This window comes from Bos mutus, chromosome 9 (assembly GCF_027580195.1).
Source record: "Bos mutus isolate GX-2022 chromosome 9, NWIPB_WYAK_1.1, whole genome shotgun sequence".
In the NCBI taxonomy this organism is placed as follows: Eukaryota; Metazoa; Chordata; class Mammalia; order Artiodactyla; family Bovidae; genus Bos; species Bos mutus.
Window position 1 is genome coordinate 29878342 of NC_091625.1, and position 16170 is coordinate 29894511.

General features: G+C 39.9%; 1 protein-coding gene and 1 non-coding gene across 2 annotated transcripts in view; one reads left to right on the forward strand and one right to left on the reverse strand.

Moving 5' to 3' along the window:
- Window positions 1–7188: 7188 nt before the first annotated feature.
- LOC138989273 (U6 spliceosomal RNA) lies at window positions 7189–7295 on the reverse strand. Its single transcript, XR_011465512.1, has one exon. It is a non-coding gene; the product is annotated as a U6 spliceosomal RNA (small nuclear RNA).
- A 7868-nt stretch (window positions 7296–15163) lies between these two features.
- TBC1D32 (TBC1 domain family member 32) overlaps window positions 15164–16170 on the forward strand; it is a 215902-nt gene continuing 214895 nt past the window's right edge. The window contains exons 1-2 of the mRNA XM_070376353.1: window positions 15164–15300; window positions 15473–15630. Of these exons, the coding sequence (XP_070232454.1) occupies window positions 15476–15630 (155 nt within the window). The 5' untranslated portion in view covers window positions 15164–15300; window positions 15473–15475. The remainder of the gene's footprint in view (window positions 15301–15472; window positions 15631–16170) is intronic.

The window sequence follows — 16170 nt, forward strand, 5'->3', positions numbered from 1 at the left end:
TGCCCTTTTGTCATTCTAAGAAAATAGTAAATGTCTTTAAGATTAACACTACTTTATCTGAGTAATCTCCACTATGTGTACTTGGCACAAATTCTGAAGGCATTATGGGTTTCTGTCTGGCATTTTGGAACCATACATCAAATGACTATAAAAGAATACTATGATCTCTCATGAATCCTGGAACATTACTGTTTTATTTCTGAGAAGTGAGAGTCAGTCATGAAGATCTTTGTGTGGGTGTTTAGAGTTCAAAAGTTGGTGTGTAACTGACTGGCATAATTCGTGTTGGCATGGAGATAGTTTTTCAGAATAAAAATGTAAAAGTGTTTTCACTGAGAGAAATGACATCAGGGTGAAATGACTACATTTCTCCTGATATTTTTATCTACTGTCAGATATGTAGTATAGGGCTTTTACTGGAAAAGGAAAAAAATTTTGGCATTGTTATTACATTTTGAGAAAGGATTTCAAAATTGTTTAGAAAACTGGCCCTACTTTAAAGGGTATGCTTAAACTAGTTCTTGCGTCTTGTCTGAAGAATCAGCAACCTAGTTTGTTTTCACAGTTCTTCCACTCACCTGGTTTTTTTCTGGAAATATGGCTGGGTGCCTGGACTGACTTGCCAATAAAAATAACTAAATATTTCTCATAAAATATATTTATAAAACTTTCTTAAATGTATCAGTGAACTGGTAATAATGTAAGAAAATTTCAGGTCAATTATCTAAGTTAAGTCAAGAGCTCAGAAAGGTAAATTGAGAAATAGAACTGGCTTATGTTTCTAACCATGTTTCTCCATGGCCTCACAGGATATTACAACAGGAACCACAGCCCAAGACTTGTTCAAGATAAGGAGTCTAATAGAAAAACATGCCTCCCCCCTAAAACTAGGATGTCAAATGGATGGTGAGCCAGGATTAAACCTTCCCTCTCTTATTTCACACCCCAGAACGTAACAAGGAAAATCAACTTTCTTGAACATAAATGCTGTACTGAGAAGAATAAAAAGCTGTAACTGAGAATTTGAACCACAGTCTGATCGGTAGACTCAATATGTACTACAGGTCCAGTATAGTAAGAAAGAAAAATAAAGGATATGTGGACTGTAAAAAAAAGCAAAGATGTCATTACTTGTGGATTTTATAAATAAACATAGAACAGTAAAAAATTAAAGACAAATTAACCGAAAAAGACATTTTAATAAGGTTGTTGGCTACAAAATTAATATGTAAATACAATTCTATATGATTTGATAGTTTTATTTGTAATGGCAAAAATAATGGAAATAATGCACACAGTGAGAATAGTTTGAACAAAATAATGTGGCACAGAGAAAAAAACAAATAGTATACAGTGACACGGAGAAGGCAATGGCACCCCACTCCAGTACTCTTGCCTGGAAAATCCCATGGACAGAGGAGCCTGGTGGGCTGCAGTCCATGGGGTCGCTAAGAGTCGGACACGACTGAGCGACTTCACTTTCACTTTTCACTTTCATGCATTGGAGAAGGAAATGGCGACCCACTCCAGTGTTCTTGCCTGGAGAATCCCAGGGATGGGGAAGCCTGGTGGGCTGTCGTCTATGGGGTCACACAGAGTTGGACAAGACTGAAGTGACTTAGCAGCAGCAGCAGCAGCATACAGTGACAAAAAATTATTGGCAGCAACATACTTTCTTGGGTTGATCTTGGTTGATTTGTATGTTACACATACACAAATATGTGTATGAGAAAATTGGAGCAATTTTTGATTTTTTAAATAACTCTGGGTAGCTTACAAATAGCTGTGAAGAGAAGCAAAAAGCAAAGGAGAAAAGGAAAGATATAAGCATCTGAATGCAGAGTTCCAAAGAATAGCAAGAAGAGATAAGAAAGCCTTCCTCAGCGATCAATGCAAAGAAATAGAGGAGAACAACAGAATGGGAAAGACTAGAGGCCTCTTCAAGAAAGTTAGAGATACCAAGGGAACATTTCATGCAAAGATGGGCTCGATAAAGGACAGAAATGGTATGGACCTAACAGAAGCAGAAGATATTAAGAAGACGTGGCAAGAATACACAGAAGAACTGTACAAAAAAGATCTTCACGACCCAGATACTCACGATGGTGTGATCACCAACCTAGAGCCAGACATCCTGGAATGTGAAGTCAAGTGGGCCTTAGAAAGCATGACTATGAACAAAGCTAGTGGAGGTGATGGAATTCCAGTTGAGCTATTTCAAATCCTGAAAGATGATGCTATGAAAGTACTGCACTCAATATGCCAGCAAATTTGGAAAACTCAGCAGTGGCCACAGGACTGCAAAAGGTCAGTTTCCATTGCAATCCCAAAGAAAGGCAATGCCAAAGAATGCTCAAACTACCGCACAATTGCACTCATCTCACATGCCAGTAAAGTAATGCTCAAAATTCTCCAAGCCAGGCTTCAGCAATACATGAACTGTGAACTTCCAGTTGTTCAAGCTGGTTTTAGAAAAGGCAGAGGAACCAGAGATCAAATTGCCAACATCCACTGGATCATGGAAAAAGCAAGAGAGTTCCAGAAAAACATCTATTTCTGCTTTATTGACTATGCCAAAGCCTTTGCCTGTGTGGCTCACAATAAACTGTGGAAAATTCTGAAAGAGATGGGAATACCAGACCACCTGACCTGCCTCTTGAGAAATCTGTATCTAGGTCAGGAAGCAACAGTTAGAACTGGACATGGAACAACAGACTGGTTCCAAATAGAAAAAGGAGTATGTCAAGGCTGTATACTGTCACCTTGCTTATTTAACTTATATGCAGAGTACATCATGAGAAACGCTGGACTGGAAGAAGCACAAGCTGGAATCAAGATTTCCAGGAGAAATATCAACCACCTCAGATATGCAGATGACACCACCCTTATGGCAGAAAGTGAAGAGGAACTAAAAAGCCTCTTGATGAAGGTGAAAGAGGAGAGTGAAAAAGCTGGCTTAAAGCTCAACATTCAGGAAACTAAGATCATGGCATCTGGTCCCATCACTTCATGGGAAATAGATGGGGAAACAGTGGAAACAGTGTCAGACTTTATTTTGGGGGGCTCCAAAATCACTGCAGATGGTGACTGCAGCCATGAAATTAAAAGACGCTTACTCCTTGGAAGAAAAGTTATGACCAATCTAGATAGCATATTGAAAAGCAGAGACATTACTTTGCCAACAAAGGTCTGTCTAGTCAAGGCTATGATTTTTCCAGTGGTCATGTATGGATGTGAGAGTTGGACTGTGAAGAAGGCTGAGCACTGAAGAATTGATGCTTTTGAACTGTGGTGTTGGAGAAGACTTGAGAGTACCTTGGACTGCAAGGAGATCCAACCAGTCCATTCTGAAGGAGATCAGCCCTGGGATTTCTTTGGAAAGAATGATGCTAAAGCTGAAACTCCAGTACTTTGGCCACCTCATGCGAAGAGTTGACTCATTGGAAAAGACTCTGATGCTGTGAGGCATTGGGGGCAGGAGGAGAAGGGGACGACAGAGGATGAGATGGCTGGATGGCATCACTGACTTGATGGATGTGAGTCTGAGTGAACTCCGGGAGTTGGCGATGGACAGGGAGGCCTGGCGTGCTGCGATTCATGGGGTTGCAAAGAGTCAGACACGACTGAGCGACTGAACTGAACTGATGGGTTACATTGTTTAAGAGACTTTATTTTTAACATGTGGTGACTGGGTTAGGTTGATCTTTCATAATGGTAATTTTTTTTTAATTTATTTTTGACTATGCTGGGTCTTCATTGCTTTGCTCAGGCCTCCAGCTTTCTCTAGCTGTGGCGAGTAGGGGGCCACTCTTGATTGTGGTGTGTGAGCTTCTCATTGAGGTGGCTTCTCTGGTGAAACGCAGGCTCTAGGCAGGGTAGTTGTGGCATGCAGGCTAAGTAGTTGAGGCTCCGGTTCCGTTCAGTTCAGTTCTAGAATGCAAGTTGAGTAGTTGTGACACATGGGCTCAGTTGCTCTTTCGTACATGGAATCTTCCTGGACAAGGTATTGAATCCATGTACTCTGCATTGTCAGATGGATTCTTATCCACTGCACTACGAAGGAAGTCCAATTTTTAATTTTTTGAGGAACTTCCATACTGCTTTCTATAGTGGATGAACCAATTTATACATGGCCATCAACAGTGCACGAAGGTTCCCTTTCTCCACATATTTACCAGTGCTTTTTATCTCTTGTCATTTTGATGACTGGGATTTTAAGAGGTGTGAGATAATATCTCACTGTGGTTCTGACTTGTATGTACATAGTGACTACTACTACTACTAAGTCACTTCAGTCTTGTCTGACTCTGTGCAACCCCATAGACGGCAGCCCACCAGGCTCCCCCGTCCCTGGGATTCTCCAGGCAAGAACACTGGAGTGGGTTGCCATTTCCTTCTCCAATGCATGAAAGTGAAAAGTGAAAGTGAAGTCGCTCAGTCGTGTCCAACCCTCATCGACCCCATAGACTGCAGTCTTCCAGGCTCCTCCGTCCATGGGATTTTCCAGGCAAGATTACTGGAGTGGGGTGCCATTGCCTTCTCCGACATAGTGACTAGTGATGATCAACTTTTCATGTATCTATTGGCCACTTGTATGTCTTCTTTGGAAAAATATCTAATTAGTTCCTCTGCTCAGTTTTTAACTGGATGGTTTGCTTTTGAGTTGTATGAAATTTTTTTAATGTATTTTGGATATTAGCCCTTTATCAGATATAATTTGTAAATGTTTACTCCCATTTGGTAGGCCAACTTTTCACTTTCTTGTTTCTTTTTCTGTGCTGTTTAGTTTTATTTGCTCCTACTTATTTATTTTTGCTTTTGGTGTCATACACAAAAAGACAATTTGCCAAAGTTTTGTCAAGAAGCTTTTCACCTATTTTTTTTAAATTTTTTAAAATTTTATTTTATTTTTAAAATTTATATAATTGTATTAGTTTTGCCAAATATCAAAATGAATCCGCCACAGGTATACATGTGTTCCCCATCCTGAACCCTCCGCCCTCCTCCCTCCCCATACCATCCCTCTGGGTCATCCCAGTGCACCAGCCCCAAGCATCCAGTATCGTGCATCGAACCTGGACTGGCAACTCGTTTCTTACATGATATTTTACATGTTTCAATGCCATTCTCCCGAATCTTCCCACCCTCTCCCTCTCCCACAGACTCCATAAGACTGTTCTATACATCAATGTCTCTTTTGCTGTCTCGTACACTGGGTTATTATTACCATCTTTCTAAATTCCATATATATGCATTAGTATACTGTATTGGTGTTTTTCCTTCTAGCTTACTTCACTCTGTATAATAGGCTCCAGTTTCATCCACCTCATTAGAACTGATTCAAATGTATTCTTTTTAAGGGCTGAGTAATACTCCATTGTGTATATGTACCACAGCTTTCTTATCTATTCATCTGCTGATGGACATCTAGGTTGCTTCCATGTCCTGGCTATTATAAACAGTGCTGCGATGAACATTAGGGTACACGTGTCTCTTTCCCTTCTGGTTTCCTCAGTGTGTATGCCCAGCAGTGGGATTGCTGGATCATAAGGCAGTTCTACTTCCAGTTTTTTAAGGAATCTCCACACTGTTCTCCATAGTGGCTGTACTAGTTTGCATTCCCACCAACAGTGTAAGAGGGTTCCCTTTTCTCCACACCCTCTCCAGCATTTATTATTTGTAGACTTTTGGATTGCAGCCATTCTGACTGGTGTGAAATGGTACCTCATAGTGGTTTTGATTTGCATTTCTCTGATAATGAGTGATGTTGAGCATCTTTTCATGTGTTTGTTAGCCATCTGTATGTCTTCTTTGGAGAAATGTCTATTTAGTTCTTTGGCCCATTTTTTGATTGGGTCATTTATTTTTCTGGAGTTGAGCTGTAGGAGTTGCTTGTATATTTTTGAGATTAGTTGTTTGTCAGTTGCTTCATTTGCTATTATTTTCTCCCATTCTGAAGGCTGTCTTTTCACCTTGCTGATAGTTTCCTTTGATGTGCAGAAGCTTTTAAGTTTAATTAGGTCCCATTTGTTTATTTTTGCTTTTATTTCCAATATTCTGGGAGGTGGGTCATAGAGGATCCTGCTGTGATGTATGTCAGAGAGTGTTTTGCCTATGTTCTCCTCTAGGAGTTTTATAGTTTCTGGTCTTATGTTTAGATCTTTAATCCATTTTGAGTTTATTTTTGTGTATGGTGTTAGAAAGTGTTCTAGTTTCATTCTTTTACAAGTGGTTGACCAGATTTCCCAGCACCACTTGTTAAAGAGATTGTCTTTAATCTATTGTATATTCTTGCCTTCTTTGTCAAAGATAAGGTGTCCATATGTGTGTGGATTTATCTCTGGGCTTTCTATTTTGTTCCATTGATCTATATTTCTGTCTTTGTGCCAGTACCATACTGTCTTGATGACTGTGGCTTTGTAGTAGAGCCTGAAGTCAGGTAGGTTGATTCCTCCAGTTCCATTCTTCTTTCTCAAGATCGCTTTGGCTGTTCGAGTTTTTTTGTATTTCCATACAAATTGTGAAATTATTTGTTCTAGCTCTGTGAAGAATACTGTTGGTAGCTTGATAGGGATTGCACTGAATCTATAAATTGTTTTGGGTAGTATACTTATTTTCACTATATTGATTCTTCCAATCCATGAACATGGTATATTTCTCTATCTATTAGTGTCCTCTTTGATTTCTTTCACCAGTGTTTTATAGTTTTCTATATATAGGTCTTTAGTTTCTTTAGGTAGATATATTCCTAAGTATTTTATTCTTTCTGTTGCAATGGTGAATGGAATTGTTTCCTTAATTTCTCTTTCTGTTTTCTCATTATTAGTGTATAGGAATGCAAGGGATTTCTGTGTGTTGATTTTATATCCTGCAACTTTACTATAGTCATTGATTAGTTCTAGTGATTTTCTGGTGGAGTCTTTAGGGTTTTCTATGTAGAGGATCATGTCATTTGCAAATAGTGAGAGTTTTACTTCTTCTTTTCCAATTTGGATTCCTTTTATTTCTTTTTCTGCTCTGATTGCTGTGGCCAAAACTTCCAAAACTATGTTGAATAGTAATGGTGAAAGTGGGCACCCTTGTCTTGTTCCTGACTTTAGAGGAAATGCTTTCAATTTTTCACCATTGAGGATAATGTTTGCTGTGGGTTTGTCATATATAGCTTTTATTATGTTGAGGTATGTTCCTAAAAATATGGAATGCTTCACGAATTTGCGTGTCATCCTTGCACAGGGGCCATGCTAATCTTCTCTGTATCATTCCAATTTTAGTATATGTGCTGCCGAAGAGAGCACACACCTGTGTTTTTTATAAGAGTTTTGTGGTTTCAGTTTTTATGTTTAAGTCCTGGACTTTTCAGTTAGTTTTTGTGAGTGGTGTAAGATAGACATCAGTGTTATCGTTTTGCATGTATTTATATATTTCCCAACACTATTTATTGAAGAGATCTCTTGTTAAATATTAGTTGACTGTATTGTGAGGACTTATTTCTGGGCTCTTAGATTCTCTTCCATTGGTCTATCTGTTTATTTTTATGTCAGTACCATATTGTTTTGATTTCTATAGTTTTATAGTATGATTTTGAATCAGGAGTCTGATACCTCCAGCTTTGTTCCTCTTTCTCAGGACTGCTTTGGCTATTTGGGGTCTTTTATGGTTCCATATAATTTTTAGAACTGCTTTTTCTATTTCTGTGAAAATGTATTAGAATTTTGATAGATACTGTATTGAATCTATAGATGACTTTGGAGAGTATAAACATTTTAACAATATTAATTCTTGACCCATAAACCATGGGATATCTTTCCATTTGGTTGTGTTTTTCAGTTTCTTTCATTGAAGTCTTATTGTTTTAGTGTATAGATCTTTCACTTCCTTGGTTAAATTTATTCCTAAGTATTTTATTGTTTTTTGATGCTACTGTGAATAAGACTTTTTTAAAAATTTACTTTTTTGAAATATTGCAGTTAGAGTATAGAAAAACAACTATTATAATTTCTATATGTTGATTTTGTATCCTACAACTTCACAATATTTGTTTATTAGTTCCAACAGTCTTTTGGTGGAGGCTTCAGGATTTTCTGTATTTAAGATTATATTACCTGCAAACAAAGACAATTTTACTTTTTTCATTTCCAAATAAGACATCTTTTATTTCTTTTTCTTGCCCGATTTCTCTGGTTAGGATTTCCAGTACTTTGTTGAATAGTAGTGGTGAGAGTAGGCCCTGGAGCACAATTTTGCAGACCAGTGACAGAAGAGAAAACCTGATCCAGGTCCCAAAGCAGCTGTGGGGCCCTGGCTATTGGCATGCTCTCCCATGTCTGCAGATATGTGCACTGCAGTGGATGTTAATGATAAATATCAGGTTGGCAGTGTGCAAGTGCACAGCTGGGGGAGGTAACCCCAGGTGTGCATATAGTGGTAGGAGTCAGCTGCAGGGATCCAGTCTGTCATCCTGAGTAGAGCATCACTGCTGGGAGGTTTGCCACAGCTGTGCTGTCTGGTTTTTTTTTTTTTGTTGTTGTTGTTGTTTTATTTTTTAAGTAGTAAAATCTTCATTTGTCTGCAACATGGGTCACTATACACCACAGTCTCTCTCACTGCATGACTGCAATTGGTAACCTGTGGTTTTCTTCCATGTCCCTAGCCATCTCTGTAGTCTCTATATATGTCTCAGCTTTGCTGAATCTAGGTGGGGTAAAATCAAAAAGGGAATTTCATGTGGTGCCCTAAAGGCTGGGGAAGCTTACTTTTCCTTTCCTGGTAAGAAGAACTCTTCTTATCTGGGAAGTTCCCTCTTGGTGCTGAGTAATGGATGATGCAGACAAAATGAAGCTGTCTTCCTTCTCTTGATGTGCAGTGATTCTCAGGTTTTCTTCTTTGTTTCACTGTGTTGCTAAAGTTGGACTCCAGAGCTCTTTTTGTGTGTGGATAGCTGGAGTCTCACTCCACTCTATCAGGTCTGCCATTCTGACATTTGTCTTTGCCATCATCCAGATCATTTCCTGACTTCTCTTCTATGTTCATTTATTCATCCATCCATTCAACAAATACTCTAGAAAGCTATATACCAGGCAGAATTATGGATACTAGAGTTGTTCAGATGCTAAGTCATGTCTGACTCTTGTGACCCCAAAGACTGCAGCATGACCAATTTCCCTGTCCTTCACTATCTCCCAGAGTTTGCTCAAACTCATGTCCATTGAGTCAGTGATGCCATCCAACCATCTCATCCTCTGTTGCCCTCTTCTCCTCCTGCCCTCAGTTTTTTCCAGCATCAGGGTCTTTTCAAATGAGTTAGTTCTTCACATCAGGCAGCCAAAATATTGGAGCTTCAGCTTCAGCATAAGTCCTTCCAAATTTGGAAGGGTTGATTTCCTTTTGGGTTGACTGGTTTGATCTCCTTGCTGTCCAAGGGATTCTCAAGAGTCTTCTCCAGCACCACAGTTTGAGAGCATAAATTCTTCGGTACTCAGCCTTCTTTATGGTCCAACTCTCACATTTTTACATGACTACTGAAAAAAACCTTAGCTTTGACTAGATGGATCTTTGTCAGCAAAGTGATGTCTCTGTTTTTTAATATGCTGTCTAGGTTTATCATAACTTTTCTTCCAAGGAGTAAGTGTCTTTTAATTTCATGACTGCAGTCACCATCCACAATGATTTTTGAGCCCAAGAAAATAAAATTTGCCACTGTTTCCACTTTTTCCCCTTCTATTTGCCATGAAGTGATGGGACCAGATGCCATGATCTTAGTTTTATGAATACTGAGTTTTAGGCCAGCTTTTTCACTCTCCTCTTTCATCCTCATCAAGAGGCTCTTTGGTTACTCTTTGCTTTCTGGCATTAGAGTGGTATCATCTGCATATCTGAGGTTGTTGATATTTCTCCTGGCAATCTTAATTTCAGCTTGTGCTTCATCCAGCCTTGCATTTCGCATGGTGTACTTTGTATAGAAGTTAAATAACGAGGGTGACAATATAGAGCTATGTTGTACTCCTTTCCCAATTTTGAACCAGTCCACTGTTTCATATCCAGTTCTAACTGTTGTTTCTTGACCTGTATACAGGTTTCTCAGGAGGCAGGTAAGAATTCTGATGTTCCCATGTCTTGAAGAATTTTCCACAGTTTGTTGTGATCCACACAGTCAAAGGCTTCAGCATAGACAATGAAGCAGATGTTTTTCTGGAATTCCCTTGCTTTCTCTATGATCTAACAGATGTTGGCAATTTGATCTCTGGTTCCTGTGCCTTTTCTAAATCTATCTTGTACATCTGGAGATACATGGAATGCTGAAGCCTAGCTTGAATGATTTGGAGCAATTACTTTTGCACCAACCTAATAGAAAAACAATAACTCAGATTTTATGGAAAACCTCAAGTTACCAAATTCTATTAAACTGATTACTTACTGCAATTCAATATTATTTTAGTTCCTTTCTATCTTTAAAATGCATTATCCTAATGAAAGGATATGCAACTACAAATATTAACTACTATAGAACACAAAGGCTATTTTAAATTTCTATATGAAAGAAAACTGGCCTAGAAAATAATTTCAAAAATAATAAGGGGATAAACACAGGCAACTGAAGATTTTCAATTAAACTATTACAGCTTCACTTAGATAATGCAAGTATTGCAAGCCAAGGTTAAGGAAAATCAATAAAACTACTACGGACAACTAATTGATAAACTGAACAGACTCTCCAAACACAGATGTTTAGAACTGGAGGGAATCATTCAAGATCATACACAGCATCTTGTCTAATTATTTGTAAATAAGTCTCCCTTACGTGTAACATGTCTATCAGACTGTGAGCTATTGAGGACAGCAGACTTGTCTTACATATCTTATTCACTGATGCAAGCATAGCATATAGCAAAGTACCTAGCACATGGAAGATAAATGTGTTTGAGTAAGAGATAGGCTGTGAGTAATTTTATAGAGATGATCAGTGACTCTGGGAAAAGAAACAGAGTACGTCTGCTGAATTCTTTTTTTTTTTTTCTTAGTCTCAGCCTATGTGCAGAGATCAAATTGCCAATATCTACTGGATCATGGAAAAAGCAAGAGAGTTCCAGAAAAACATCTATTTCTGCTTTATTGACTATGCCAAAGCCTTGACTGTGTGGATCACAATAAACTGTGGACAATTCTGAAAGAGATGGGAATACCAGACCACCTGACCTGCCTCTTGAGAAACCTATATGCAGGTCAGGAAGCAACAGAACTGGACATGGAACAACAGACTGGTTCCAAATAGGAAAAGGAGTACATCAAGGCTGTATATGGTCACCCCACTATTTAACTTATATGCAGAGTACATCATGAGAAATGCTGGGCTGGAAGAAGCACAAGCTGGACTCAAGATTGCCGGGAGAAATATCAGTCACCTCAGATATGCAGATAACACCACCCTTATGGCAGAAAGTGAAGAGGAACTAAAAAGCCTCTTGATGAAAATGAAAGAGGAGAGTGAAAAAGTTGGCTTAAAGCTGAACATTCAGAAAACGAAGATCATGGCATCTGGTCCCATCACTTCATGGGAAATAGATGGGGAAACAGTGGAAACAGTGTCAGACTTTATTTTTCTGGGCTCCAAAATCACTGCAGATGTTGACTGCAGCCATGAAATTAAAAGACGCTTACTCCTTGGAAGGAAAGCTATGACCAACCTAGATAGCATATTGAAAAGCAGAGACACACACACACACACAAAGAAAAGCAGAGACACTACTTTGCCAACAAAGGTCCGTCTAGTCAAGGCTATGGTTTTTCCAGTATTCATGTATGGATGTGAGAGTTGGGTTGTGAAGACAGCTAAGTGCCAAAGAATTGATGCTTTTGAACTGTGGTGTTGGAGAAGACTCTTGAGAGTCCCTTGGACTGCAAGGAGATCCAACCAGTCCATTCTAAAGGAGATCAATCCTGAGTGTTCTTTGGAAAGAATGATGCTAAAGCTGAAACTTTGGCCACCTCATGCGAAGAGTTGACCCATTGGCAAAGACTCTGATGCTGGGAGGGATTGGGGGCAGGAGGAGAAGGGGATGACAGAGGATGAGATGGCTGGATGGCATCACCGACTCGATGGACATGAGTTTGAGTGAACTCCAGGAGATGGTGATGGACAGGGAGGCCTGACATGCTGCAATTTATAGGGTCGCAAAGAGTTGGACACGACTGAGCGACTGAACTGAACTGATGTGCAGGTTACAGGCAGTGTTTTCTGCTTTCCATCTGCCTCAGTAGGGGTGGCCTATTATTTTATAGTTATACATGTGGCTGGGTGGGTAAATGCTAATTTAGTGGTGAAACATCAGCAAGCCTGTTGTGCCACATACATCAGTCACATTTTTGAATTAAACTTGTAATCTTATTTTATCTCCAGCTGTTGGCGTCCTATGTTTGCCTCTCAGTTCTTACCTTGGTTGGGAAAGAATAGTGCCATTTATCGTATCTCCATGTACTACCAACTCTAAAAGGGCATTCTGTTTTTAAAATGGAAGTAAAAATATGCATTAATAAAAGTCAGTGTAGCAGGACTTATAACAAAAAGCAAGTGCCTCTGCCTCATTGCTGCCCCAACTCCATTGCTGTTCCAACCTCTCAGAGGCAACCATACTCAAATGTTTGTTTTTATTAATACTTGTCTTGATAGTTTTCTCATTAATTCAATAGAATTCAACTATGCCTTTATTTAGCAATTTACCGACTTTAGACTTAATCTATAAAGAAAGCTGAACACCAAAGAATTGATGCTTTTGAACTGTGGTGTTGGAGAAGATTCCTGAGAGTCCCTTGGACAGCAAGGAGATCCAACCAATCCATCCTAAAGGAGATCAGTCCTGAGTGTTCATTGGAAGGACTGATGCTGAAACTGAAACTCCAGTACTTTGGTCACCTGATGTGAAGAGCTGACTCATTTGAAAAGATCCTCATGCTGGGAAAGACTGAAGGTGGGAGGAGAAGAGGATGACAGAGAATGAGATGGCTGGATGGCATCACCGACTCAATGGACATGAGTTTGAGTAAACTCTGGGAGTTGATGATGGACAGGGAGGTCTGGCATGCTGTAGTCCATGGGGTCACAGAGTCAGACACGACTAAGTGACTGAACTGAACTGAACAGAATTGACTTTCTTCCACAGTGGAGGAGAATTTAGTGCATTTATTCTATCCTTGGACTAAGAATTTGTTAGGCATAGCATTATATATACTAATATCACAATTATGGCAAAGATGTTTTCATCTGAGATTGTAAGGTGTGTGTGTGTGTGTGTGTGTGTGTGTGTGTTCAAGTCTGACTCTTTGCGACCCTTTGGACTACAGCCTGCCAGTCTCCTCTATCCATGGAATTTTCTAGGCCAGAATACTGGAGTGGTTGCCATTTCCTCCTCCAGGGGATCTTCCTGAAGCAGGGGTTGAATCGCAACTCTGTCTCCTGGGTCTCTTGCAATGGCAGGAGGATTCTTTACCACTGAGCCACCAGGAAGCCCAAGATATGTGTATTGCCTAGTATATAATCATGCATGGCACATTACAGACACTCAGTAAATAGAGGAATGTATACAATTTTAGGTTCAAACTTTTCCACTTAAAATGTGAATAATTCCTTCTTATTAAACATTCATAGGAAACGTTTTTTTAGAATGATTGATACTAACAGCATATGCCTATGCCATAATTTATTTAACCTTCAACATATTCTGAAATACTTAGGTTTTCCAGTTTTTTTAAAGTTACAAATAACCTATTAGTAAACATTCTCATAATAAACTATATCTCTGATCCTTGGAGTAGATTCTTAGAAATAAAATTACTGAGTCAAAAGTTCTCAATATACATTTCCAGTTTCATTTCCAAGATTTCGCCTATGTATACTCGTAATAACACAATAAAGGAGTAATTATTTCACTTCATATTGTTCAACCCTAAATGTATATATGCTCTAATACTGCTAATTTTGTAAATTTAAAATGGCTACCTTGCTTTAGCTTTTTAAAAACTTGTTTTGCAAACTTTTTATTTTGTATTAAGATATAGCCAATTAACAATATTGTGGTAGTTTCAGGTGAACAGCGTAGGACTCAGCCATACATATACATGTATCCATTCCCCCCAGACCAATCCCCTCTCCCATCCAGGTTGGCACATAACACTGAGCACAGTGCCATATGCTATACAATAGGTCATGTCGGACTCTTAGAAGAAAATCAATTCAGTTCAGTTCAGTTCAGTTCAGTCACTCAGTCGAGTCTGACTCTTTGCGACCCCATGGACTGCAGTATGCCAGACCTCCCTGTCCATCACCAACTCCCGGAGCCTACTCAAACTCATGTCAATCGAGTTGGTGATGCCACCCAACCATCTTATCATCTGTTGTCCTCTTCCCCTCCCGCCTTCAATCTTTCCAAGGATCAGGCTCGTTCCCAATGAGTCAGTTCTTCTCATCAGGTGGCCCAACTATTGGAGCTTTAGCGTCAGCATCAGTCCTTCCTTTGTCTATTCAGGACTGATTTCCTTTAGGATGGACTCGTTGGATCTCCAATCCCTTGAATGTGCCAAATATGACCCTTTCTTATATGGCCCTTTTACTTCTATAGACTTCTCACCTCCTCTTTCTAATTCTACAAATTCCAGTACTGGAATAGGCTACACTTCCTCAGGACCCTACCCTCTGCACGTCCAGTTTATGTTCTCTTTAGTTCTTTCCTTAACTCTTCTTTGGGTTAATAGGTGATTTGGGTTTTTTTTTCCGGCACATACCTGGTGCATTTCTCTAGCGTAACACTTAATTACACTGTGTTGCAGTCGCTGACTCCTTATCTGTTAAGACTGTGAAGTGTCCTCTTCTCCATAGTTCCTAGCAAGATGATTGGTAAGGAGTCAACGGATGTTAGCTGTTTGAAGGAGAAAGCATTGCAACACTTCAATACCATTCACTCGATTAAAACTTTTCAAGCTGCTTTCAGTTTCACTTCAATTACTTTCTTTTATTGACCCCTTTCTCTTCGCACTCTCTTTTCCCGCCCACCTACAACCTTTTCAAGGAGCGCACCTAAAACTTCCTGTAGGTGCCCGGGCAGGTTGTCAAGCCTCACTCACTCCCGTAGGGATTCGTCACGGCAACGCGATGACGTCACGCGTAGCGCTGACGTGCCGCCGTCAGGTCCACCCGCAGAGACTTTGGAATCTCTTTTTTGCCGTTAATCGGGGCAGCTTGAATTCTGTTGGTAAAAAAAGCGACGAGTGCCAAAGGTGGGACGTCAAGGATTCTTGTTTCCCCAACGCAAGGTAATTTGCTTTCCTGAACGACGCTCCGGCAGCTGAGGGCCCGCCCCTGAGCGCCGGCCGCGGTCTCCCGGGGAACGGCGCTGTACGCCGGCTGCTGGGTGGGAACGCGCGTGCGCGGGGCGCGGCGTTCGCCGGGACCCTCGGTAACGGGCGTGGACGTTGATTTTGACAGAGAATGGCTCACTTCTCTGGTGAGGACGAAGCGATGCTGCAGGCGATGTTGAGGCAGTTGTTCCAGAGCGTGAAGGAGAAAATCACGGGTGCTCCCTCCCTGGAGTGCGCCGAGGAGATCCTCTTACATCTGGAGGAAACGGATGAAAATTTTCACAAGTAAAATTCCTTTTGATGTCTTAAGCAAACAAATCAGCTGATCCAAAATGCAGTTGGATAAAGACGGTTATATGATTGTTGTCAAAACAGCATCCAAGTTGGAGGTTTACGTTTTCTTTTATTTATTTAGATACCGAATTTATTTTTTATTTCTTATTTAACAAACTTTCTGCTTCCCCTGTGTTTTTAATGACGTGACCGACATATTCTAATTATATATTTTTTTCTCCTGGGCAACATAGTAAATTATTGTAAATTATTCTTGTTCGCTTAAGAATAGTTCTATTACAAGTGATTTCTGTCACTGTACCTCTAAAGCTTTGAGTTCACAAGATCCTTGTTTCATTGCTGATCTGATATTTCAGTGGCTGCACCAATTTTGACTTCTGAGCACTGCAGGAATACAGGAGAGATTAATTTCTTGTGGAATAGCTTTGTTGTTGTTTGTTTACTCTTTGCGACCCCATACAGTGTAGCCCACAAGGCTCTCCTGTCCCTGGTTTCCCAGGCAAGACTACTGGAGTTGGTTGCCATTTCCTT